The following is a 27,435-nucleotide window of genomic DNA, read 5'->3' on the forward strand; positions in this document are numbered from 1 at the left end:
CGCGGTTAAGGCAGACATGTGACACACTCCTAAATTCTAAGAGATAAAAGAAAACGAGAGGAACTTGCCAGTGGATATAATTAAAACCTTACTACGGGGGATACTTGGAGTGTGATCTGCCGTAAAAAACGATTTTAACGATAATAAAATAGTGATATCTACGAAATGAGAAAAATAGAGCCTTTAATAAAACTCGAACGAAAGAAATCAAAGCCCGGATTATCGAACATTGGAATAAGGGGATAAAAGTATTTTCTCTCTCATCGAATTAACGCGACAGCATCATGAAGATGCAGGGTAAGAAGCTCTCGTTATTTTTGGCTCGAGTTTCCTGGCTGCTACAAGCAGCTCGTTTTGCGCTGCTCAAACGAGCTCGGCCTCGTTCCTTGGCTGATTTTTATCGATCGATGTACCAGCACGACATAATAATTTCTTCTTTACATTGTTCCCCTTTTCAGTCTCGCGGCCCTCGAAGCCGCAAAAAGTCGAGAAGCGCGCATATATGTATACACGGCGAGGCGGGAGCCTGAAAACGCGACGGATCAAAGGCACCTCCGAGCTTCGCAAGAAGCGGCTTCCTGCGGCTTGCGCTGGACGGGGGTTCACCAAGGAGGGGGATATATGTCCGTCTTGCGTTCAGCTTTCCGCGAACGTTGAGCTTTTTACCTTGGTGCACCGTCATTATGGCAATTTGGCGCGCATACGAAAACATTGGGCCATAATATGAAAACTCGATGGCGATTTGGAGGTAGCTGCTTTCCGTAATCATCTGTTCATTGAATGCTGCACTGTTATTTGAAGTTTGCTCTTCAGAAATTGACCTTTGGGTTTTGAATAATCTCAGGTGTCTCATATTAACTCTGCACTTTCAAACTTTTTTCCTAAAATAAAATAATGAGCGAGACTCATCGCTGGAATGCAAAGGGTTAAAAACCACAATATTCAAATACTGCATCCATATCCAAAAAGCTAAAAACATTCCCTGAAACACTTCAGTTCAGGATTTTTCAATCTCTCTTTAACTCATAGCCCTCTTCCAAATATCTTTCTATTCTTCTTATCCACATATTTTTTCCTTCTCTTAATCTTCCTTTCTTTTACGTGGTCCCGAAAATTCGGTGTTGGAAATGAGACCCTTAGGGTGCCATATGTTTCAGATCCTCATCCCTTCAATTTACTCCAAAATTCTGCCACCCCAGACTGTTTCACTGGCAAATGGAAAGGAAGAGCAGAAAAGGGCAAAGGCCTTCGTTTAATCTTTAATAAATCTGGCTGGATGTGAACGCTCGAGGGTCGCACGCGCGTAATCTATGTTAAGGTGTCGGAGGTGGGTGAACGTGGCGTCTAATGATAGTGTTTTCGAGGATGTGACGTCACGCGTGAACAATACACACGCGAAGCGAACAGTGTACACGCTTTCGGCGGATTATTTATTTGACAGACCACCCCGCGGGCCGTGGCTGCGTTTACGGTCGCCTCGCAACGCTTCGTCCCGAGATTTGCAACGCGCTTCGCGTTTTTGCGCTGTCCGTGCGCACGCTGACGCGCTGTTATGCAACCTGGCATGCGTCAATTGTCCTCTGGTTTCACATTTTCCTTTTGGGGCCATGTTTTTTGGGACATCGAACAGGGTGGTCCTTCGAGGTTGTTTATTGTTGAATTTTGTTTCGATGCTTTAATTCGGGTGTTATTATTGGACATTAAATAAGTCAATATCTGTCATTGGAAGATAAAAGTAGTTGTGCACCGAAGGGTGTGTCCACTTGGAGATGAATAATGGGATGTTTAATTATTAGTCTTTAGTACCCTTCTTTCCTGAATGTCCAATCAATTTATAGAGTTTGTCCTAAAATAAAGTGAGTAGCCTCTTGTATCCTGTGTTTATACAGGATGAATAAACCTGATTTATTTAGAGAGCGCTAACGTAGATTGGGAAACTTCCGTTATAGTTTTTTCCGAAACAAGAAATCTCTTCTACGAAAAACTTTGAGTACGTGAGAAACGACGGTCGAACGTGAATCGAGCAACGGGTAATTTTGTTTCGGGCCACGTTGAGCAGGAATTGCGCGAAATATATGCAAATTTGATCACGCTCTCGTCGGGACCTTATTCTTCGTCTCGTATTTTAATTTTATGCCACGTATCGCAATTTAGTTTATTTCCCAACCTGTCGGCCGCTCCTGCGGACACTTGCTACGCACTCGTATATACGAAATACAGAGGAAGTTGTAATCGCTGGTCTCAGATACGTGAGAACTCGAACTAGGTTGCCGAAGGCTACAGTTAAATCGGTTATCGCGTGAACCCGGAAGGCATGTTGAAAATTTGTGCGTTCCCTTCGTGTTGCTGGCTGTTACAAACATTTCTGGCGTGTGAAATGAAACGAAAATATTCAAGCTAAATCGGATGCAAAAATAGCTGCATAATATTACATTGAAATAACGCAGTCACTATATGCAATTTGCAACAGTAAAACTGCATAAATCCAGATGCATAAATGCATCTAAAAATAGTGCAGTCTCCTAAAAATCAACTCGAATTTAAATGCAATTGCATAGTTGCAGATGCATCAAGTCAAATGAGTGAAATTGCATTAATTGCATCGGTACAACTGCATAATAATGCACTTGAGAATGCATCGGCGCAGGAGAATCATTGCAACTATATCCACAGCACTATATCAGCGCCACCGCCTAATTGCAGTCGCATTTATACAGCTGCACTTCTACAGATGCATTTATGCAACTATATATATCAATGCACTTGGACTAACACAGTTATATAAACATACTTCTATTTATGAGACTTGATGGTAACTGTTCCAGTGTAATTGCATCAGTGAAAATACCGCAACTACTAAATAATAAAAATGTCAAAGGACAGCACCAGTGACGTTTTACAATGCATCTGAAGGTCAACGCATGACTTAACATCTGTCCTTTCCTCGCCTGTGTCTTTATTACAGCGCGAAGAACCGATTGAATCAAGAATCTGCTTCGTGTTTCGTTGACGCGTGCTCTTAAGTCCTGGAATAAGTAGCTTACAGAGGGTTGCAGAGTCGAATTTCTTTCGTGACAGGTTCAGGACAATCGATCTTCTCCTTTTATCTGATTATATATCACTTATCGATCACTGTATACTGCAAGCAAATGCAGCATATCTTATTCTTTAGACACTCTTATTAAAAACTGTTTTTGTTTCCCGATCTCTGTTTTCAATTCATATTAAAATCGTATTAATCATATTAATTCGACATTTCCTCCTTCAAACTGCGTTGTTAAATTGAGTCGTGCATCCTCTTAGTCAAATTTGAGCGCCGATAGGAGAGGATCGAAGTGAAAGGGAGCTCGAGTTTTCAAGCGTCATCATGGAGATATCTCCGAAGACTCACGAGTCATCGAGAGGACGATTCCTCCGAGGCGATGCGTTCTATCGACGCAGGCAAAAGGAGGATCACGGGTGCGGGAAAAGGTGAAAAAGAACAGCGAGGAGCGGGCGAAACGGTGGAGCCAGCCGAGATTCTGCGCAGATTGGCTCCGCAAACATCCGATTTATAATAATCGAGAGAGCGAAAAATAAGCGGCCGGGAGACGGACGGAGCAGGAGGGAGAGAAAGAGACACGGTTGTTTTCGAGGCCCCCAAGGTCTCGGCGTGCATATCTTACGACCGATTAATTGCAGCTGATTTTTATTTATTGCAAAATAGCAAGGTGTACGACGGGACCCGCGCGTCTGTGTTCGTTTAATGGTTATTGGTTCGTGATACTCCCTGACATATGTGCGTGTACATATACAGGTCGTTCCCAATGTCCCACGCACACCCCGACTCCGATCCCTTTGAATTCTTCGATTCCCGCCATTTTCTCGCGCCGTTATTCCCGATTCCTTTTTATTCTTCGATTATTCATTATGCCACGGTTGAACGCGCGCATACTCGAGCACTTGAAATGGCACGATAGCACGTCATTTCTAAATATACGGTTATGTAGAAACGTTGTCTCGATCGATGTCTCGTTGCCCTCGCGAGGATACGTCGATACATGCGCGATATGGAAACCTAACAAATTGGTTGATCCCGATCTTAACAGCGTTTCGAATTTGGAGTGGAGCACGGCATTGGAAACACGTTCCATGCGCGCAGGTATGACAACGAGGTGACTTGCCGATTGTTTATTCATATCGCTCACGCATGTACAGGGCGGTTCAAATCTGAGTTCGTGGAAAGTGAATTTACCGCGTTCCTTCAAATCTTTTACGTTTGCTTTTCTAGGGGATCAAGAAAGAAATAATTTATTATTTCTAATAATTAATAATTATTTACTCCAATTCATTATCTAAAATTCTTATCAAAATAACGACTCCTCCTCAAACTGTAGCTACTGCAAGAAAATAAAACAAGGAAGATTTACTAAGCACAAGTGGCCCTAATTGCTCACGCAAGTGGATTCCACGTGACAAAAGCTGTCAGCACCACGTCCTTCCAGAACGCTACGCCTGGGTGGCACAGTAGGGGCGCGAGATAGCGCGCGCGCACACTTCGTCGTAATAATAAATTCTACGCAGCAACGTGACTTATCCGAGCCGCTCGCGGGTAGGTGTGCGCAATAATTGTTAATTGTCGGCGCTGATACACGGGCCCGATAGCGTGAACGCGGCGTTTCAACGTGCTCGGCGGAGACCCATTTGATTTTTCCGTGCCAGCGAGCACGGGCTGCTACTGTCCCGCGTCCAGAGACACTTTTCGCGATACTTTACGGCTTATTAAGGCGCGAGACCGTGTGCCGTATAGTTTCCGATCCGCTCGCGCCGCGCTTTAATACGTATCGGTAATTGCTGGCGCTGCTATGCTTCGTTGTTGCAGCGGAATTTCATTTTTCCGTCTCGTTAGGCGCGATTGTTCCCCTTTGTATATCCGCTGAGATACGCGTTACCTCGATTCAAATGGAATTTCGGTGAGTGTGCCTTTGCCGGATGTTGAAATTCTCATTGCACATAGGAATATAATGTGATATTATTTTTGGGACGAAGTATGCCTGATGAACTTTCTGAGTTCAGTAGGTAAATTTGTGCTTGTTAAGCCAAGTAGTATAAGTCTTGTATTTATATTTTATAGTTATTGTATCTTTTTTTAAAGATTTTTTAAAAATTCCTGTAATTCTATCTTCCTTCACTAAAAGTACAAATTTGATTATGTAGATTTTAACTAACGTATAAGCTTAAATTTGTTGCAAATGGGATTTGCTTCTTTTGCCTCCACAGAGGTTAATATTCACAGTATACTTTCACCACAGTTTTTAGTTTTAGTCTGAACCAAGTATCTTCTCAACTAACTTATGTTTTCACCTTTTCTCGACTTCTTAACTACATCTATAGTATCACTATCATTTTAACAACTCTCCAAATTTTCTGGAGCCAGCATGAAACTACTTCTTCTAAATAACACAGTCTCTCGAACCTCCACCACAAAGCAATACCCATAAAAATCAGTAAAAGACTCACCCAGCTCGCAGCGAGGCAGCAGCAGCAGCCGCAGTCAGGGTGAGTTGTTGAGCAGCGGCGGCTCCTGCCGCAGGATCGGCGGCGACCAGCTCGGAGAGCACCAAGACAGTGGTGGTAGTAGTAGCAGCGCCACAATTTGGCACAGTGGCGTTCACCGCGTGGCGCACGCTGGGCGGAAGTTCGTCCTCGTGTTGAAGCTGTAGCTGAGGGTAGTGGTGCAAATGGAGAGCGGTGGTGGTTGACCCAGACCTGGCAGTGACGCAAGCTGGTGGCAGCAGGCCAGCCCTCGTGACAGAGGACGGCGGCGGTGGTGAGGGTGGCGAGGGTGGCGGAGGAGGGTACTCCACCACCTGTACTCTGTCTGCCTCGTTCTCGTATATGATCTCCTTATCGTGGGTGTACATGACGGTCTTCTGGCCATCGTTATAAATGAGATCGATCATTTTGTGCTCACCGACGCCGAGCGTCGGGTTGCCAGCCGCGGCCTCGGAGCCTGGCGTCACTCTTCCATCGTTGTCCTCCGCGGCTCGGCTCTGCACGTCGTCATCTTGGATGTGCTGTTGCGGATGGTGGTGATGGTGGTGATGGTGGTGGTGACGATGGTGATGATGATGGTACTTGGAGTGTAGAGAGTGCACCGTCGCCGGCTCGTGCAGGTCCAGCACGTTCACTGGCTGCATCGTCGTCAGCAACACCTGTTGCTCGCTGTCGTTTTGATTCTGGTTGCTCAGGGAGGAGGACGCCGGGGACACTGGGCCCTCCTGCACCTACGACAGTCGACGATATTGTGAGCACTCGTGGATTAATTTCAGGACTCTGTTGGTGTTTGTAGAGGACGCAAGGGAGGTTGTTTATGTGACTCCAGGTAGTCTGGGTATTCTAGATAAACGAGCAGGTTGACTAAGTGGAATGACGGGGCTCTGCAATGGCGCTAGGTCTTTATCAGACGTCGCTCCTCTGTTTTTATTTACGTTCAACCGCTTGCGGACGTGAGGCGAGCCGTGACAGGCGGCTGGGGATAGTCTAGGGATCGTAGGAGGGTATTCAAAGAAGCTAGACATGATGAGGAGATTCAATTATGCTGTTTGCTTTTTTACTAGCTGCTGGTGTTTCGTTTTTGTTGTCGTTCGACCACTTGCGAACGTGAGCAGGACTCTGGTTGCTGGCTAAGAATAATTCCACTGGTCTTAGGATGAATGGCAAACTTTGAAAGTGAGAGTAGATGCTTCTGCTCTACCAATTCTTCGTCTTTATTGACACTTCGCGCTCGAAACGTGAGAAAAAATATTTTATAGATTTTGATCCATTAAGTAGAAAATAATCATATTTATTTATATTTTTTTGCTTTTACTTTCAATTCAAGGCGAACAAAAAATTCTAAAAGAATAAATTACAACAATTTTATTTTATTTAATAGTTGTAGATTTAAATAGTAGTCTCTTTTATATCTTCCAATTATACGAAGCGAAATTTGTCAAAATTTCCACTGGCAACCGCGAAACACTTCCTTTCACCACCTTGCATTTCATTTTAAAGGTTTAAAGAACGAACCGGTGGTCGAGTTCAAGGACGCTGTTGAGAATAAGAGGTTGGTCTCGAGCGTTGAATGTGGGTATTGAGGGTGGAGATTCAGAATCGAGTCGCGATTCTTTTGGGGGGGCCATTTGACGAGGGTAGGGCTAAAGCGTCCTGAAGAGAAGCACAGGTTGATTGAAGCTAGAGGCGGATTAATAATAGGGCAGCGGTCTATGAATAACTCGGTGTGCTCTTTGTGGACAGGTGACGGTAGGAGCGAGTCGAGAGTTCCGTGAAAGTCTCGGATTTGAATGGGGAAGTATCGGGAAGATCGACTTTAGGTTACAAGGTTACGTAATTTATCGATTACATAATAATATACGCGATTCAGGAAGTCTGTGTTCGATTAAATTTAATACAAGTACCCTTATGTGACATTTCCAATTTATTAATCGTTTTTCCTTTAGTTTATGTGCCTCCCCATTAATCTAATCTCTTCAGGCTTGCCCATAAACTTTAACATGAGCTTCCTGCATTTGCAACTTATCTGCGAACTGGGTAGCAAAAAATTTTTAGTTTTCTATTTTTATTTCTTAAATTAATTAAAACCAGAAATGTGAGTTTCAATCTATGTATCTCATTAGGATTGCAATTACCTTCTAACTTTTCCAATTCAATTTCTTCCAAGAACCAATATTCAAATTTTATTGAGCACGACAATTCCACGCTTTGCGACATCAGCATTTATATTCCTCATAAATGTTGTAACTTTATCCAACCGTTTTCGAACGCTGATTCAACGATGCAATAAAAATCACGCTAATAAGTCGTAGCTAAGACTGGTCGTCGCCGAAGTCAATGACTTGTAATAATTAACCCAGCAATATTCCTCTAACGTAGGCAAAGATCAAAGGATCACCGTGCAGATTAGCGGCACACTTGACTTTCTAGTATGCGCTGACTACGAGACGGCTCGTGCCTCGTAAGTGATCCTTTTTCGTCACGAAATTCAGGAAAGACTCGGTGTCGTGCACTTTCATTTCCGAGATGATGGCGAATCTGCATCGAATTGAGTGGCGAGCTTACTTAATCGCGACGAGGGATCTCGACTTGAAAGCGGGGAACCATCATTTTCTGGTAAAAATTACACTAGTGACGGGTTCATTCTGCCATTTCCTCAATTCACTAACTGGTGTAACCTTTTTCGAAGACACCTGTGCGGTCTGTCTCTCTATTTTACATTTTAACGAGAAAAATTTATTTACTTCAGGAATATTGTGCTCAAGCCAACATTCATCTTTAGATTTAATGATAAAATGAAAAATTTATAAATTCTACGATTTTCTGATCTCCAAATGGGGATAAGTATCTCAGTGGTTTCGAAGATTTCAATACCATTTGACTAGTTCAGACGAGGAAGGTATTTCATTAATTGATGGCCAAGATATACAACAATCAATAAGAAAATTATTTGTCCTGTCACTAAGGAAAAATTAATTTCCTGCATTACTTATCTGAGTCCTCTGTCGGTGAAACTCAGATATTCACAGGACATGACTCACGATATTATTAATTACGTCAATCGATGCCGCGTATTATTATATCACGTGATCGTAAATGGTATGGAGCGCTTGTTGCTCGAGGGATCGAGATTCGAAAGAGTCGTTGGAGAAAAGGAGGAGTTCGCGATAATTCAACTCCGTCCCGATGGAAAAAGTCGCGTAATCCAATGTGGGAAATTCCAAACGACGTCGTTAGCAGGACGCGACATACTTATTCATGGTCTGACGACGGCGCTCTGCGCTTAAGTTCTTCTTTCATTACGCTCTCTTACTATTATTATCGTTATCTTTTCCTTGTCAGGAGATATTATGGAAACAGAGGTGAAGGGATCCATCTTCTGCCTTCTATTTCCTTTTTGCAATTGTTTACTGTGCTTGTAATGCTGTATGCTTGCAGAGCGAGAGGCTTTTCTTGAGATTTCATTTTTTATTTTTGTCCTGACGTTTTCTATAGTAGACAATTTTATGGTAGAAGAAAGAAGGCATTACTCCATTCTGGGAAACTTTTTTCGAAATTATTCTAATAGATAAATCTAAAGTTTCCAACAAAGAATAGATATTTTTATGTATCCCCATAAAAACACCCAATGCCTTTCAATCCTCCACTACTCGACGTACTTCAATTGTTCAAATACACCCTCAACTGGTTTACACCTATCTTGCACATCTCTATGCCTCAATCTATATCTCTCAATATCAATCTCCTCGAGAACCGTCTGCACTCTTCTAACCTCCACCAACCAGTAGCTACTGAAAACAATCCCGTACACTCATCACATTGGAACCCCAGATGCCGCCGATTCTCCCTGACAAAGGGGATTATCCATTAATCAGCCCGCTTACGAAGCCTCCCGCGGTCGCGACAAGACGTTAAATACTCCCGCGGTTGAGGCACGTTGGCCTCGTGTACCGACTTCATTCGAAATCTAATCGCACGTCGGCCGAGCAGGGAAATTTATCGCGATCTTCGATGCGCCGCGGTTACAGCCGCGGTAACGTTGACTCACGAGGCCCTGGAACTGAATCCATTACTTTTTACGACGTTTTACACACGCGGTCGACAACGACACCGGGTCGGGGAGGAGAGCCAAACCGCGTTCGTTATGTACTCCTCGCACGAATACATATTTCAAGTATTTCGTAGCGCTTCTGGGAGGATGGTTATCTCGAGATTTATGAAATAACGTGTACACGGGCTGGTTCAACGACGTACTCGTACTATAGATTCAATCTAGTATCGCTGTCAAGGTGAACGATTACGCAACCAACTGGGCCCCGTGATAATATATTTCAGTAGGCTCTCGCTTATTCGTGGATGGTATCGTTCGACTGCGACCGACCTTGCGATTTCCTCGCCATCCATCCCCCCTCGTTTTTCGCTTAATTGATTTCGTACCGTTCACCCGAGCCGAACAGATGACGAGATTAAACCGCGCACGACTATGCCGCGGATGATTGCGCAACTTTGTTCTCGTCGCGTGGTGTTCGCCTGTATGGATAAGTTGGGGCTTGCCTGGGCAGAACTCTTCATTCTTTACTTAATTCAGCCATTAATTACTTCGAGCATTTTCCTGGTATTCAACTTCAGCAGTCTCTCAAATTCTTGGAGCTTTCCAAATTTTCAAGTCGTTTTTACTTGAGGCTTTTTTAACCAACCACCATTATTAGCAGGTCCATAATTGGTGGGTTGCACAGTCCAGTCGACTAAATTCCAATTCCAAACCTACATCTCTCGAATCTGAAATCTCCCTATACGGAAACCCTCTTCTATCCCCCTTAAAATCAAAGCTACCACGTTGAATCGCGTACCAAAAACATGATACAGGGGGGTTTCGTGAGGTCGGAAGCGGATGCCGCGAATTCTGCACGCTGCCTAGGCCCGCTACTGTTTACAAGCGCGGCAAGAACCGGCCGATAATAACAGTTAATTGGCCTTCTGGCCCGTGAGAGACTATTCCAGGTCGGACGTGTGCGTCCAGACGTGTCTGTCTGTCGGGGCAGCCTCCTCGCGAGCGGATACACGACCTGTCCGCCGCGTTTCTTACGGGTCGACCGCGCGACCGCTCGATTATTGCCGATCACGTCGTTGGAATACGCAGCTGCGTGGCTCGGAGATACGCGGAATCGTTAAGGGCCCTTTCTTTCGCTCCTCTCTCAGCGACCAGTGTTCCCCCGAGTCGTACGCGACCGCTCTAGCCACGGGGGAACGTTCATTGTTGCCCCCCACCCCCCTTCCATATGTGCCCCCTTCCTGCAGCCTCTTGGAGCTGCGTACACCGAGGGTTTTTGCGATCGCACGTTGAATCCTTGTTATATCGGTGCGCGAAGAGAATTCTCCTTCTCGCTCTCGAGACTGGAGAACACCTGTCAGCGTTTCTGTTATTGCGGCTACGCCGGAGATTGTTTCTTATTGCGCGATGCTACCTGCGATAGAAGCTTCCTTTGCTTTTTTTTTCGATGTTTCTTTATCTATGGAGCGTTTTAATTGTGTTTTGCGTGATTCTTGGCCTTGTGGCGGTGAAGAGGATGGTGGGGTTTCAGGGGGTGGTTTTGTTGTGAGGTGGGTGGTGGATTTGCGAGTGGTGTGTGAGTTATTGTGAGTGTTATAATATAATGATATTGGGTTTAGTTTTGGGCTCTTTTTGGGGGAAGTGTTTTAGCAGAATTTAATAAACAGGTGTTGTAGCAGGACATTTTATAGAAAATAATGGCATATCGAATAATTATAGTGAAGTGATATTAGAGAATTATAGTTAGTCTATGCATCTGGCGAATCAACAAGAAGCGTTTTACGATCTGAATTCATGGAAGTATCAGAGATATATTTTAATTTTTTCTTGCCACGAGACTCTTGAGTAATCTTAACTAGTAATGTGCTCCTCGTACGTTTTTTATGGCTAGTTATAATTGTATAACAGTTGTATGAAACGTTACTCGCACGGCGTGTGTGTAGTACGTTATATACGGCGTGAAATTTCACGGAGCTCATTAAAAAATTCCATTGAACAACGAAAGTGGCACACCTATGATCTGGAATAAATTACAGTTATTAGTTCTATCCATACGTTCACGCTTGGCGACTTCCTGTCGCTATTTCGAGTCACGCCAATCAGGAAAATATCCGTGTGATTGTTCGCAATACGTATTTTTTCTTCCTCTCTATTGGACATCACGAGTGTAGCCGCGGGCGCAGGTAAATGGAATTGCTAGGAACGTTTACGGTTGTTGACGATAGTGTCATTATACAGCTCCATCGATTCTTACGTTTTTTCTCTCTGGTAAACGCACTTGCCATTTCACTTGTACTTCATTTAAGTTTCATGTTCGATGCTACTGCGTACAATGAACTTCTCAATTCCGCGGGAAATTAAATTTTTACGGCACTGAAGCCTCGAAACCTTGAAGTCTCGAACTTTTGAACTCTTGAACTTTCGACATTTTAGAGTTGATCTGACTGTTAAAAATTTCTAAATTGTGAAATCTAGAATCCTACGACTTTTTAGTTTCAAATGGGTAGAGTCTGAATATTCAAATCGGAGCAGTAATTTTGAAGATTTCGAAATCTTGAATTCTTGAATTCTCAACATTTGGAGCAGTTAACGTGGGACTTTGAAATTTCAAATTTTTCAACTTTTGAACTTTGGAATTGTTGAAGCTCAGAGCTTTTCACTTCCAAATCCCTTGAATTCCATGTTAAAGAAGTCTTCACACCTTTTACTAATACTCTTACCTTCCGAACCATAGTTTCGAAAGATTCAAATCTCCAGAACTTATAGCGGTTTTCAAATAATTCCCAAGAGTCAACTTATTTTTGAATTGAACAACAGAAGAGCGTAAGCTGCGTCCACGTCCATCGAACGTTTATTCTCACATCAGAGTCATCAATCACAGATTCAAGCACAAGAACCAGGCAATATTGTTGACACCCGTGCATCGTGATATTATTCATATAATTATCACGTGTCCGGAGGAGCAACTGATGTGTACAAAGCAATAAATCATTTTTTTTCCGCGATATCCGCAGTTCGCGGTCCTCAGCGAACGACAGAACAAAAATCTCTTCGCGGCGCCATTATCTTTGATTGATATCTTCAAACAACGCTCGCCGCGTTTCTTGCCACCATTATTCCATTCCCATTATACACTGCTCACAGACGGTTACAGGGAGCGCTTTTTACCAGAGCAAAAGTAATCGACAGCCTTCTTCCTAAACCCTGAGAACGTTGATCTTCGCTTTCGCTAATTCCATCGAATACCTATTTCACCGAATATCTGACGATCTTCTGCCAGCGTTTTCTCCTTAGGCGCTACAAAACACTAAAAGGAAGCAGTCTCACTATTCACTAGGTTAACGTTTAAAATAATTAACGGAAAGAGCATCGAAAAAGAAGCTATGTTCTTTCATTGGGGAATCGCTCGAACTTACGCCTCGAGCCATGGAATTCGTCGTGGCAACCTCTGCCTCGTGGCAGCAAGAAAATTGATAGCTACTTGTCTCCATTAAAGTGGTTTAGCTCTCTGTAAATCGAAAGGTAAGAAGGATCTTACGGGAGTCACGAAATATCCTTCTCAAATTCGTTATTCGCGGTGATACGTGAAAAAAATTGAATAAAAAAACAGAGAGTGGAGTCGCCTGGATTCTATTAAGTAATCTCTGCCGGTTAGTTCGATAATGAATAGCACGATCGCCGTCCGAAAGCGTTCCCTTCGAGTATCAGGTACGAGAAATCCAACGAGTCATCCTGCACGGGCAAAATCGTCTTCATCCTCGTCCTTCTTTCCCCTTCGTTCTCGAGGCTTGTCCACGAGAGTGGCCATAGTGGGTCGAATGGGATGGCTAACGTACCGTTCGCCTCTCCGATGAAAGAATGTCGGCGTTCAGTCGATGGGAATTCTTGCGGGATGGAAAACTCAACCATTTGCTCTGTTGCTACGATGCATTGTTTCAGGGGAAGATAACAATTGAAAATATTCTCCAAATCTCAGAGAATTAAATAATTTCGTGACACTTTGTTTGGTTATATACTTAATAAATATACAAAGAGAATATTAAAAACTTCTCGATTGCGAGTCTAAAAATTGAAGAAATAAACACAGACCACCGAGGCAATTTTCTCTAATGAGAGGTTCCACTGAACAGAAGTCGAACCTAATGTAAAAATGAAATTCAGAGAAAGCCAATCAGTTTCTCACCCTATGGTCAACAGAAAATTCCGGAAGGTGAATTACAGCCCGTCACCACTCGCGCTAATAATAAAGACAAACTGTGAAAGGCATGTCGATCCATAAATGCAACGACGCGAAAGCCATCGCATTATCGTAAATTATATCATTGTTGGAAACAGCGTTGCATTGCAGTGGCAGCACGGATCTGAAATCAACCGTAATAATACCAGGAGGGATTTGGCCCCGTAATACTCTGGGCCACGGTAAGATTCTTATGGGGGGGAAACCGCTTATACGGTGTTCTCGCGTTGTGGAGCAACGCCGCGCAAATAACGGGCTTTCGTCCGACAGAGTTTCACTTTTAAGCGACAGGTATACCATTGTGCCGAGGTTAAAAACCTGCGACCAGGTGACAGTAAAAATCTTTTCTGGCTTCTCGAAGTCGAGGAGTGGCCGTTCGGGAAGGACACACGTGTGTATATGTATATATCAACCCGAGGCGATAAACTATCAAACTTTGTGTAGGACCCTCGAGCTGTCCTAAAGTAGCCGCTTCGGAGATGTCAACTTGTCCATGAATTACACTAACTTCTATTTACATCTGCCCCTTGAGGATTAAGTTTGTGCTGGAAAATACTCTTTGTATCTTTTTTGTAGAATTCGGTTCTTAATCTTCTTAATTATGAGAAAATAGTTTACTTTAAAGTAGAATTGACTCCCTGTAGAGTAGCCAGTGATATTTGATTGAATTTCCAAAGTATTTGGATGTTCTGACTAGTAGATATTCTTTAATTAGTCTTAGGAACTTTTTGAGAATATTCCATTTTTATGATTCCCTTTTTCTCTCTTTTTCAAAATTACTTACAGCATACTCTGCTACTCGAAATTTAATTTCTCATCAGACTCACTCAATTTTCGTAGCATCTTATTTTTGAGAGTCCCTCGCGATTTTCATCGCGGTACTCAGGCAACCAATTTAATTAATTTACCCCTTTCTTAACCCTTTTCCCTCTTTTATAACACATTTCTCACGCAAACCCAAAACAGTCTCCCTCAGCTTCCAAGAAACATTCCCCGCCAGCAGGCTTCCTCCGACAACCAAACAGAAGTCAGCAGTACATTCCAAGAACCGTCAACGTCGCGTCGAAGAATTAAATTCCCTTCATGAGCTTCGAATGACCGAGAGGCAGCGATGATGCAGCCGTTAATGCGCTCGGCGTAGATTCGGATAAATATAAATACCGGCAGGCGAGTTTCGAGGGTTCCTCAGGGACGAGGGTTTCGAGGGGATCGGTGATTAACGACGCGGAGGTCTTGCATCCACGCCCCCTTCGATTTCGACAATTCACGGAATGCAATCATACTTCACGGTCAGCGTTTCGTGCGGGTCATCGGTTGACCTTCCCTCTCTTCCCCTTCTCTCTCTTGCTTTCGCCCTCTTCCACCTTCTCTGTCTCTCTGTCCGCCGCCCCCGTTGGCAGGGGTACCACCCGTTGCGCGAAATAACGAGAATGGCGGGCCGTAAGATTATTGCCCGTTGTGTTGTTCCAGCAGAGGAACTTCTGTGTCTGGGACGACCCTGAGACGCCAGGCGTTCGGTGATGGACGAGTCTCCCTCGTGGACCGAAAGATCGAGGATCGACTGTCAATCTTTTCGGCCTGGAAGCGAAAAGCCAGCTCAAGAACAAAGATCTGTCTTTTTACCTTTTTGTCAATGGCTTCGTTTCTGTCTATTAGTTGAGCTGGGTGTTTCGTTCCAGGTCTTGGTGAATTTGGGTTGAATAGAGTTAAGCAGGTACTCAAAATTAGTTACTCAATGCAGCTTGAAAGTAATTTACTATTACTTTACACACTCGACGATTTTAGGATTTTTAGAATCAGTTTGAGAATCTAGTAGTGTCTATCCTAATAGTTGGAAAAGGGATTGAAGGAGTTGGCTCTTGGAAGATTCATTCAATTCTGTGATTGTTCGTTTTGAGGAAGAATTGGTAGCTTTTAGTGTCCTTAGAATAGCTGATAGTTAGAGAAATTTCACTTTGAATTCCTTTCATCAAGTATTTTGATAATAGCTCCTCACTCTTTCATCCCAGAAAGTATGGTCCTCAATCATTTCTCTTGATTTTATCATTTCAAGTTTCTTTCCACGCATAGTGTACTCAATCTACGCGTATAGATACTAATATGATAGACAATACATATAATAGAACTATAAGCTCCATAAGCAAATTCAATTGTCTCCTAGGACATATCTATTCCCTCCTATCATATCTCAAAATATCTATCAACAAACCCAATAAAACTCGTGCACTTAGATTGACCATGCCATTATCCACCTATCAAAAAAGCAAGTTCAACTAACCGGGGACAGGGCCTCCTGCATGTGCAGGGGCGCGGTGTCTGCCTCGTCGGTGCAAGTCGACATTCTCCCGCGCTGTCTTCCACTTCTCCTTCCTCGTCGAATCGTGGCGATCCTGTTGCGACCTGATGTCTCGATGCTGCGCCCTCCGATCCTCCAGGACGCCCTTCGTCCGCAGGACAAGGTTCCCTAGACTAACCGTTTACTACGTCTACGCGAACGGACGGTTCTACACATGGGTTAGCGTATCACAGGCTGCTGAGCGTTGTATGGCACGTGAAGAACGTAGGGAGAGAAGCAGGCGTCGAGGACCTGCGAAGCAGAAGAGAAGGCACAAAGAAGCAAAACGAAAGATAAAAGAAGAAAAGAAAGGAGGAAATTCTAAGCTCGCGAGATAAAAGAAATCCAAGATATGAAAGATATCTCTGAGCGAACGAAGCCTTGCTAATCTCCGCGTGGATCGTTTCGCTTACGCAATCTCGTTGGGACCAGCTGGTTTCATTCATTTCAAGTGGATGCTAGCACGTCAAACTGGAAACGGTTTCGCGGTCGCGGCTTTCCTCGATAGACAGGTGCAATAAACCGGCGTCGAAGGCAGACAGACGGACGGACAGGTAGCTCGGGAGCGAATAATCCCGCCGCCACGCTGGAAACACGTTCAGCGCGGCGTTCCTTGTCCCTAAATCGCTCTCGGAGGATCCAGGCCACCGGCCAGGGAGGAAGGAAGCCGTTGAACCGGCCTGCATCGACGTGAAGAAGTGGTCGGCTTAACAGGAAGCGGGAGCCGCATTTTTGCCCCGGCGAGTCAGGTGTTGACGTCCGCGTGGCGGAAGAACGAGATCGCCACGGAATCAGGAAGGCCATCGGGGGACTGCGCGGATCCACGCGGCGGGAGAGCCAGAATAGCAGGTTCGATGGTTGATTCAGTTATCACGTGGCCGACCAGGGGAATCCGTGGATGTTGGCCAAACCAGTCGGACACCACGAATTCTCCGTCTCCAGGCCGCGTCGTCCAGGTGGATAGTTAGTAAAACCAGTTGGCTTCCCTCTTCTCCCGTTCGCCTCCTCCTACTACCGACGTGGCTGGAGGAGCTCGAAGGAGGGCAGGCCGCGTAAAACTGGAATTCAACTCGCGACCGCCTGACGGATAGATAGCTGTAATAATAGACGTAACGAGGAAGCCGGACCATCGAGAGCGCGCGGCGGCCGTCTAACATTGAACAGTACGTGACACCTGAACCTGGAGGACCTCTCGCAAGTTTCCCTCTCGATTTCCCTGCTGGCCAGGGGGAGGACCGCCGAGGAGGAACAAGACGAACCAGATGTTCTGGCTGCACCAGAAGAGGTGCAACGGAGACAGGCTTCAGGGTGGCGGGAAGTAGGTAGGTGCCTACCTACTACGCGGAAGAAGGAGATTGGGGAGACCGGGGAGAAGGAGTAGGTACACACGAGGCCGGTATACAACCGCGGACCGGAGAAGCCAGAGGAGCAGGTTCGGCCGGTCTAACCTGATTCTCAAAGGGAACCCTGCATCAGATTGGACCCACCTCCGTGGGTCCGTTTGTATTTCAAGTACCTGTACTCCCTCGCCTCGCGTCAGTGGACGATGCCTCCGGAGACGGAGGACTCGACGAGCCTTTGCGAAGAGGAACGAGCTCCGAGAATGATCATCGGCGTCCAAACGCGGGCCTCCCTGTCGGCTCCGCGTCCGTGCTGTGCCTTGGGCCTGATCATCGAAAGAGCAAGGCCATCCTGTGATCACCAAGTGATTCGACAGTGAATATTCAAGAGAGTTGTGAGAAACGCGTAGGTGTCGGTACTGGGACCAGGTTAGAAACTCCTCTTGCAGTTAGGTCCAGAGGAGCCCTGTGGTACCTAGAGACGCTCCCCTTTTACTACCTGAACGTTCGAGCTTTATGGAGGACGCGTTCAGTGCTTCCGGGAGTGAGAATTAGTGGCGAGTTTCGGCTGTGGGAAAGATCCTCTTCGAACTCGAGACGTGGGCTAAGCGATTAGCACGTGTCTATATGGCTCGAAGAGGAGAGAGGCGGTGCGTAGACGACGTGGACCATTCGAGAACGTTCTCCAAATGCCTGTCGTTCCTCGACGCCGTGTTATATAAACGTGGGGGAACGCGTTGCATTCGGGGCGCAATTCCGCTGGCTGAGTACCATTAACCGAGGTCGATAATATTTGCGGACCTCCATTCACTCTCTTCGTATGCTAATCAGCGACTACCTTGCGAACGTACAACGTGCAATTCAGTTGACCCTGCTCGACCGTTTCTATATAGTATTCAGAGAATATACTCGATACATTCAGAGGATACTTCAGCTATCACAGACTCAGGGACTCTAAATTTTCGACTTAGTTCCCAGACGATTGTTCTCTATACTCGAAGCATAGAATGTACAACGTAAAACCTGCTGGTCCCACGTTAAGCGTCCACTTGTTTACCGGCAGCTCACCTGCGCGTCACCTGTGCGTCATCGCGCAGGTAGCCGGCGAGATCCGCGGAGAGGACGCGATGATCTCGCGGGATGGGCTCGAAAAGGGATACTCACTTCTCTGGGGGCAGCGCTAGGCAAGCGTAGAGAAGAGATTCGATGGGAGGAAAAAATCGTCGACGCATCCAGGGGAAGAAATCGAACTCCTTGAATCGGTGTGCCGGCGAAGTGGATGATGACGGTGCGCGCTGGCGCGCCAACGCTCGTGGGTGCGTGTGTGTGCGCGTATGTGAAGACTGGAAGAAGGTGGTAGGTCGAGGGTGTTGGTGGGGTGAGGTGGCGGGGGTGGGAGGGGGCCAACTACAAACTACAAAGCGTCCCTCCTGTGTTCCGGATCACATCTCAACGGATGATAGTGTCACCGCCTTCGCCATGGACCGAGGCGTCTTCAGCGCGTATTTTGCGGTTTCGTCGTTATCAAGGCCTTCCTCGGAGGGGCCCTGTCGCGGGGGCCCTTTTCTCAGTTCGACGCGCGACGAAATTGGTCCTCGACGTTTGCGGCCGTGGCCTGGAGCCGCGACTACAGGGCGAAAGGAACCACCAACTAAACGAATTTCTCACTCCGCGCACCTCATTACCCACGGTTTCCGGTCCATACTCGAGCCAGTCACAGTCACCCGGTCGATGGTCGTTCTTCTCGCGCGTGCACACCCCTCTTCGACGAGTCACGAGGAGAGATCTCCTCTCCTCGAGCACGGTTTTCCCAAACCGGATCGTCTGTCCACGATTCACACTGGCACACCGGCTTCAGGCACACGCGCACGCTCGCGCAGACCGCGACGGCACCGAGAACGACGACGACCGCAGTTGCGATGATAACGACGACGAGGTGAACGGCGGCGACGACCGCGACGACATCGTCGCCGGGATCGAACGCGAGCGGAGCGAAGCGCGACCGACGGAACGCGGTGAACCACGAGCTGCTCTCGCCCCGCGACGCTGGAACGCGCTTCAAGGGTGGAAAACGACGGCACTACCCCGAACTGTGCGGCCCAACAGGTAGAATTAAAGCCGCCCAAAGTTTGGGCAGCCGCTGCAAGCAACAAACGAAGCAGCCTCACGGTGCTCTCTCGGATCGTTCTCTCTTCTCTCGGGATACGGCAACATGGCCGCCGTCGCCGCCGCCTCCCAGCATCCCGCTCTTGGCTCCGTGTCTCTCACCCCCCTCTCTTCTCCTCCTCCACGCGCGCACACACATTCGTCTCTCGGTTCTCTTTCTCCAGTTCCCTGTACCTGCATCCAAGCTTCTCTCTTTCCACCTGGTCAGCCTCCCTCGCTCCCGAATCTCCTCTCTCCCTCTCGCTCCACTCGTGCGTATCCTTCTTCCTTCGCTTACCTGGCCACCCTACGACGCCTCCCCATTTAGGCTCTTTCTCCTTTGATCCACCTTCCTCCTCTCCTCCTCGCTCTCTGTCTGTCCCTTGCTCTCCTCTCTCACTCCCTCTCAGTTTCTACCTGTGGCGCTGTCTCAGCCGACTCCCACTCCACCCAGAGAGAGAATCCAGCAATAGGTACACCTTGGCGGAGAGAGGTGGCCGAGGAGAGGGTCCCCGGCTCCTCGTCTCGTCTTTCTTCGCCTCCGTTCTCGCAGACTCGCCTTCTCTTGCTCCATCCTCTAGCAGACTCCGGTAAGAGCGTTACCAGGTGAGGCGAGAGAAGGACGCAGCTAGCGAAAGGGAAGAGAGAGAGAGAGAGGAGGGATCCAGGAGACAGGATAGTCGGCACGCAGGTAGCCAAGGAGAGGGACGGAGATAGATCTAGCAGCCTGATCAGCCGAGCGAGGAAGAGGGCAGGAGCGTCTCTTACGACGCGACCTGCACGGATACAAACAGAGCATCGAGTCATCGACGAGGCAGCCAGGCAGCCGGGGCTCTCGGCCACCCGGCATCATCGTGTCTCCACGCTCGTCTCTTTCTCCCGTGGCCGCTGCTCCTCGTCCTTCCTCGTCCAGTCTGCTACCTTGAGAAGGATACCCTGGAAGCACGGGAGGGACGAGGACGCAGCGGGAACACGCACACGTACGTATCACCTCGCCAGGCGTCCTTCTCCGTCGCGATCGATCGGCCACTGCTCTCTCCTTCTCCCTCCCGCCACCTTGACAAGGATACCCCTCGCTGGAGAGACGAGGAAGGGGACACTGCGTACGTAGATTATCGTAATTCTCCCTTCCCTCCATCCCCAGCGCCGCCGATGGCTCTGGTTTTATCCCCGAGTCTTCGGGGACGCTCGTGTTCCCGCGCAGGAAGATGTATCCAGGTACCGCAGGCCTACCCGCGGACGTTCGACGGCTAAGGTCGAGCACTTTTGCCAAGGTGAACGAAACAGATAGCCAGGCCACGTGTGATCGGCCGTCACTTCGTACCTGAGCCCCGAAACCTTCCGGGAGGCTACACTTCGACTTTCACTTCGACTTCTCTTTGTCTTGAGCGGACCGAACGTTCTTCGTCAATCGTCTCTCTCCTTTATCGAGCTTTTTATCGAGGCCAGAGAGAGATTCCTCGGACGCTGCATGAAGCTCGTTGGTTGGTCGGCAAAAAACGACACCCCCTAGGAGAAGAGGAGCAGAGAGAGTAGTGGACGAGGAATAATGGGGAGGAAGGAGGGCAAGGGGGGTCTTGTATCGATAGAGGCACAGATACACGTGCGTGCTATTGATTCCACGACGCGCGAGGGTATATAGACGCAGACGGTGAAGAGGAACGAAGCTGCCGTTGCTGCTTCTGCTGCTGCCACGGAGATGGACTCCGGATCGAACGAGCGAGAGGCTTGGTGGCAGAGGGAGCAGAGGGAGAGGAGGAGAGTGCGTGAGCTGCGATAGAGGGAAGGAGAGGCAGAGGAGAAAATGAGCGAGGGACCGAGACGAACGTGGCTCCTCTTCTCTCCTCTTTCCTCTCTTTCTCTTCCTCTTTGTCCCTCCGCCTCTCTGGCCTCCCTGTTTGGTCCTCCGAGCCGTGCACGAAGGGAGAGATTAAAAAGAGAAAAGGGAGGAGATGGAATTAAAAGAGGAAAAAAAGACGAGTTGTGGAGAGGAAGGGACAGGGACAGAGAGACCGAGAGGGAGGGATAGAGGGGGAGGCGCGGAGGCGAAGCGAGAGGGAGAACTCGTGAAAAATGGGCACCCAGCGAGAGAAGACAGCCTCGGGCTACGTCGCGCGATGCGACCCTGCTCAGGGAGGGATCCGTTCTCCTCGAAAAGATATATAAACTTCGCGGCGGCGAGCGTGAGCCTCGCGTGGAAATTATTCTCGCGCGTTTCTGCGCTAGACGCTTCCCTCCGCCCCGTGGGATCTTTAGCAGGGAGTAATTAGGGGATCGGCTACGTGACAGCGGCGCTGACCAGAGGTACGGATCATTTGAATACGCACGCCTTCCCCCGTGAGAATCGTCGCGATCGTTACGCGTGCACACTGTGCTCGCGTGGGTGGCTGCACGCAACTGCGTGGGCGGACCGAGCCGACGAAGGAGGAGAAACGACCGCGTTTCCTAGCAGAGGGGGCTCCTTCCCGCGTTTTCAGACGGATTCTTTCCTCCTCGACCTTGACTCTTTTCCTCCTACGATCGAACGCTTCCGATCGATTCAAAATAACACGATAGGCACGTCTTTGGGGTGACCTCGAAGTTGAGACTTGAATTTAGAATCTTCTGTTGTATGGAGTTCCAGGGTTCCTTTTCGTCTAGAGTCTAGGGTCTTCTTCAACTTAAGACTCTCTTCTCTTAAAAAATACCTATTGACAACACTGATATTATAATTCTTCATTTCATTCAAATACCTGAGTGTTTCATAGATTCCTGAAATTTCCAGCTAAAGAATGATTCAATCCATAACCACCAGTAAATGTTTTCCGACTAAATATCTACCGTGGTGCGTTTCAATTGGTCGATCGATAGCCTTGAGTTTCTACGATTCATCATTCCGAACGGTAAAGTTCTGCTACGTTTGGTGAAAAGCTCGCGAGAAAGAGTGGGTAAGAGGAATCGCAGGTTTCACAGGGATACAGAGAGCAAATTAGTCGAACAGACATCTGCGAAAGTGCTCGTTCGCATGCAGCGGGATACTAGCATGTTTATTTTATTTGGGATGGCCACAGAGTATGCATCAGTCGACTATTTCGATGGAATAGTGTGCGAGGAGACTCTGTCGTAGGTCGTGTCGCCTGTAATTGCACGCATCTTTCTGGAAGTTATTATCGGAGAAACGCACGTCCTTCTCGATGAGATGGCTATTTGTTATCGGCCACGAAAATCCCTCTTTCGTTCAATTACTTATTTTATCGTTAAGTCATGACTTGAGTTTCTATGAATACAGTGAAACATTGCGTTTTCGTCGCGAAACTTGTATTGAAGCCTAAAAAATTCTTGCTTCATTGTGAAAAGACCTCAGATAGTGCTTTTCACACATAATTTTCCTCAAGAGTTATTCATTACTGTTAATAATAAATAATTTCTGACGCGTTAATATCGCTTGGATTTAGTGCATGTAAATGGAGAAGATGCTGGGTAGTCAAAGAAAGATTTCAATCTTGTGAATTATTAATTTATATTAGCTTTCATGTTCTTAAATTTTTTAAGTGTACCCAGACCTCCGTCTCGATTAAAAATTTAATTATGTCGTTATTACGCTTTACGCGGCAAAAAACGGAGCGTGTAATTCGCTCGGTAATTATGCGAGCAGGAGAGAGTTCAACGCGTGGCGATTGCTTCGGTTGAAATCGCCAAGGGGATTCGACGCTGTTCCTGTGCAAGCGTTGAAGTCACTCAAGGGCTCTGCGCACAGCTTTATTCGTCCTGTGACTTACGAAATATTTCCTGCGCATAAAAATTAAAGATAATGAGTGTCATGCAATATAGATACAGAAGAATGCAGTACAATCTTGAAAATTATATTAAATTATCTGGGAAGTACTTAAAAATATTAAACTTCTCATAATGTACAATTTTATACTGCATTTACAAAAATAGTATAATCTCAGTGATGCATAAAATACAATAGAATTACAAATATAAATATTTGCCTATCCTAAATAATTTTAATTATTTATTCTATTGATGTAAATGATCGAGTACTATGAGGGGAACAATTTCTCTAAAAAATCGAGTAATTATTCTAATAGTCGAGTCTAAATTACTCATTTGATTGTATTAGAAAAAGCATTTCTTCGAAGCTGCTCTAATAATGCTCAACTCCGGTCACCAGGTAGCCCAGTTAAGCGCGCTCGCGCTCGTGTTCCCCTCGTATAATGGTTGACCGACCGGTTCACGCGTTTCATTCAGAGAGACGTCAATGTTGCATCTATTCATGTGTATATATAGGCACAATACATCACATAGGCTACCTGTTCGATGAAAGACCGGTCACTGGTCGGTCTTGCCCGCGTTTTGAAAGTAAACAGAACCCACTTACGATCGAGCGAGGCTTTGGCGTGTCCGCTCGCGTACGACGAGAGTAAAACAATTCCTCGTTCAATAAAAGACAAGTGCTAAAAAGGATTTTACAGCGAGCCATCGCAGCGAAAGAAAGAGCCATTGTTAACGCTTCAGACTTGCGAAGTGGGATTAGTGATTCTCTTCTCGGAACTCGATGTTTTTTCTTCCACCTATGAATTTATAGTACTTGGAAAGAGCGATTTGCATGAATCGCGGAGGCGAACAGGGAAACACTTTGAATTGGTTAAAATATGTTTGTGTACGTTATTTATGAATCATAAATAATCGTTATCTTCTGCTTATCAATTTTACACAATATTATTACAAATATATTCACCATTGCAATTAGTCTCCATTATAATTACTAACCAGGGCACAATGCTCCTTAGAATTTCCTCCAACAAGGACAAATACCTAGTAAGCGTCTCAAAACAAAGAAAAAGCTTGTCGAAGCGAGCTATCTCCCTCATAGCAACGCCACGCGAGTCTCAAACTTTCACCAGGGGCCTGGTGCGAGCATGCACGCGTATCTCGTTAAAAAATATTGTCACCACTTCACCCATCAATTACTGACTCGCGAAAAAAAACCGGATCGTGTCTCCCCCTCCAGCAATTATGTCTCGCGACTCTCGTTTTGAGGCGTTTCCAATCGTGTAAGAAACGGCCCCGCCGCGAGAATCGTGGCAGGAAGCGCGAGTCGCGTCGTGATAACGGTATCGAAAGTGTTACGCATACGAGCGCGCCAGCCTGGCCCGCGAGGTTATCGGTGGTTAAACGCTACGAAGACGCGAGTAAGTTCGCGCGAGCAACCTCTAATTTACATCGTGGAGACAGACTAGTCGCCGAGGAAAATTTATTTTCTATGGGCCAACATCGTCGTGGCGCTTATCACTCGACGTCACAGAAGCCGTGTCACGATTACCTGTAGCTGCTCCAGAAGGGAAGATCGAGCAATCCCGACGTGTTCATCAGGGGAACTCGTTGACAGAGTTCTTGCACAAACTGTTTTGAATTATATATTATATTATTTATTAAGCTGAGAATCGATACATTGACGATGGAGCAGCAGCTGCGGGCTCGTTGAGTCGCTGCTATAAAGGAAGTGGTTATAGCGGATCTACGTAACCATGATCATTTATGAAATAATTATGTTTAATTGGTAGAGTAATACAATCTACTGGGGATATAATTCTTGAAATATTTTATAGAATTACCTGAAAAATTGTTTAAGTAACGCACGTCTGCGAGAAATGTATTACAAATCGGGAATGAAAGTTGGAGAAAAAGTGAAAATAAATAATTATTTAAATAAAAGGCTGCAGCTCCCTCTTTCCACCAATTTCGCCCGACACACGTATCAGCTGACTGCCCACAGACACAAGGAACTGTTCAATAAAAGGGAAGTAGCTAACGGGCACACTTGCCTCACTCTCGACAATGATTGACTGCATCGATTCGCGCACCACGATCCCTGAATAACCAGCCTCCTTTATCTTCTCTCGTTTTTATCAAATTCCAGCGTTCATACGTAATAATTCAACACTGCATACAGCGCAGCCGAGAATGGAACGATAGCCGAGCGGCCATAAAACAGAATTTATCGCTGGAAAATATTACGAGGCCCGTTATTGTTTGCTGAATTCAAATTTTTTGCGAAAAGGCTGCCGGTGGTTCACGCAATTCATCGCGACTCCGCCAGCAAGCTGGCCACTGTTCGATACCCAGGCGGGAACGAAACGCTTGTTCCTCGCGCGATATTGTTAAGCGATGATCGTTATCGGGGACTTTCCCATTCCTGAGAATCGGTCAGCGCGGAAAGCGAACGGCCAGCTGCAGCCGCGTTGTTTTCACTTCTGCACTTTCGCGAATGAGGCGAGAGGTGTCATCGATTTTTCGCGTTGCAACCGCAAATTTCGTTTCCATCGATCATGCCAGCGATATATGGTAAAGATAGTGTTGTCTCGATACGAGCTCGACGATACATTTATGTTCTTGAGAGAATATAAAGCCTCAGAGAAGGCTTTGAAAATCTGTAAAATGAAAGTTTCAATATTTGAAAATTAGCAGAGTAGAAAATTTGAAAATTTGAATATTTGAATATTTGAATATTTGAATATTTGAAAATTTGAATATTTGAATATTTGAATATTTGAATATTTGAATATTTGAAAATTTGAAAATTTGAATATTTTAATATTTGAATATTTGAAAATTTGAAAATTTGAATATTTGAATATTTGAATTCGATTAGGTTGTGAAAATACTTAGTATTTGGGCCCTTCAGTGGCCACTTAGAGCTAATCTTTAAACGCCTAACTGGATTCCAAGTCATCTCAAAAGCAGACAGCTCTATGATCCTCATCTCGCGGTTCGTCTGTGTATTTTCACCCATAAAAGAATCTAGTTGAATTCTTCATGGGATCGGTAGAAAGCCGAAGCGAATTGCGCGTGCTCGTGACGAATCGACGAACGTTTTCCTCCCTTTCTTTCGGTGTTGTGTAATCTTCGCGCAATGCCGCCGCGGTACGCGCACTCCAGTGCTACTTGCAGCATAAAAACTGGTCTACTAACCGACCGTGTCTAAACCAAAATCATTTAATCGAGTCACGATTAATGGATACCATTAGTCGCGCCGGGGGATCGTTGGGGTGCACGATCAGGAACCAGGCTGCCTCGCTGACCTGGCCTGTCCAGAAAAAGGACTTTCTTCGCGCGGTCGTCGTTTCATTGGGACTAACGTATGCGAGCGGATCTACTGTAGAAAAAGCTGGTAATTAATTTGATCAGTGGCTTCAGTGGTTCTGTCTTTTTTCAGATAGTTAGTGGTTAATGAGAGCTGCTCTCTTATTTAGACAGTAGTTCTTCTTTCGTCAAGGTAATTGGTGTTTTGTCATATTTCAATGATTACTTGGCCCATTAGCAAGGAAACCCTGGTAGGCTCTGATAATTTAAAAGTAGGTAGTATGTAAGAGATCTTGTAAGAAGGGAGAATACTGTACGAATTGATATACTTGTTCAATGATAAAATATAAACACGAAAAAAATAAAGTATATTTAATTATACACCTGCTGCCTTATCGTTTATCGATGCAAAACAGTGTACTGTTATGTATGCAACACGAACTCCATTCTGGGAGATACGCGAAATAGACGATAACGTTATCGAACGACGCATATTACAAAGTAACACGATTGTAAAGCTAAATTCTAATTGCTGTAACTATAGTATATCCTGTCTCAATAGTAAATTATGTACACATCGGTGAATTATTAGACGCGTTTCTTTCACGAATTTGACGTTAACAGTGCGAAAATATCGATAACTATTCATAATTTATAGACTTGTGTATGAAAACTGCTTATGATTCCTTATATTAGGTATTCGTCTCGTTAATGAATGAATATC

The 27,435-nt window shown here is 45.9% G+C and overlaps 1 protein-coding gene across 1 annotated transcript in view; it reads right to left on the reverse strand.

The window, feature by feature from the left end:
* Positions 1 to 16,164, reverse strand: part of Grh (grainy head) — a 105,191-nt gene extending 89,027 nt beyond the window's left edge. Inside the window, exons 1-2 of the mRNA XM_076377427.1 lie at positions 16,102 to 16,164; positions 5,500 to 6,266 (exon numbers count right to left, since the gene is read on the reverse strand). Coding sequence (XP_076233542.1) covers positions 5,500 to 6,266; positions 16,102 to 16,164 — 830 coding nt within the window. The remainder of the gene's footprint in view (positions 1 to 5,499; positions 6,267 to 16,101) is intronic.
* Between the last annotated feature and the right edge of the window lie 11,271 nt (positions 16,165 to 27,435).

The sequence above is a fragment of the Calliopsis andreniformis genome, chromosome 5 (assembly GCF_051401765.1).
Source record: "Calliopsis andreniformis isolate RMS-2024a chromosome 5, iyCalAndr_principal, whole genome shotgun sequence".
Taxonomy (NCBI): Eukaryota; Metazoa; Arthropoda; class Insecta; order Hymenoptera; family Andrenidae; genus Calliopsis; species Calliopsis andreniformis.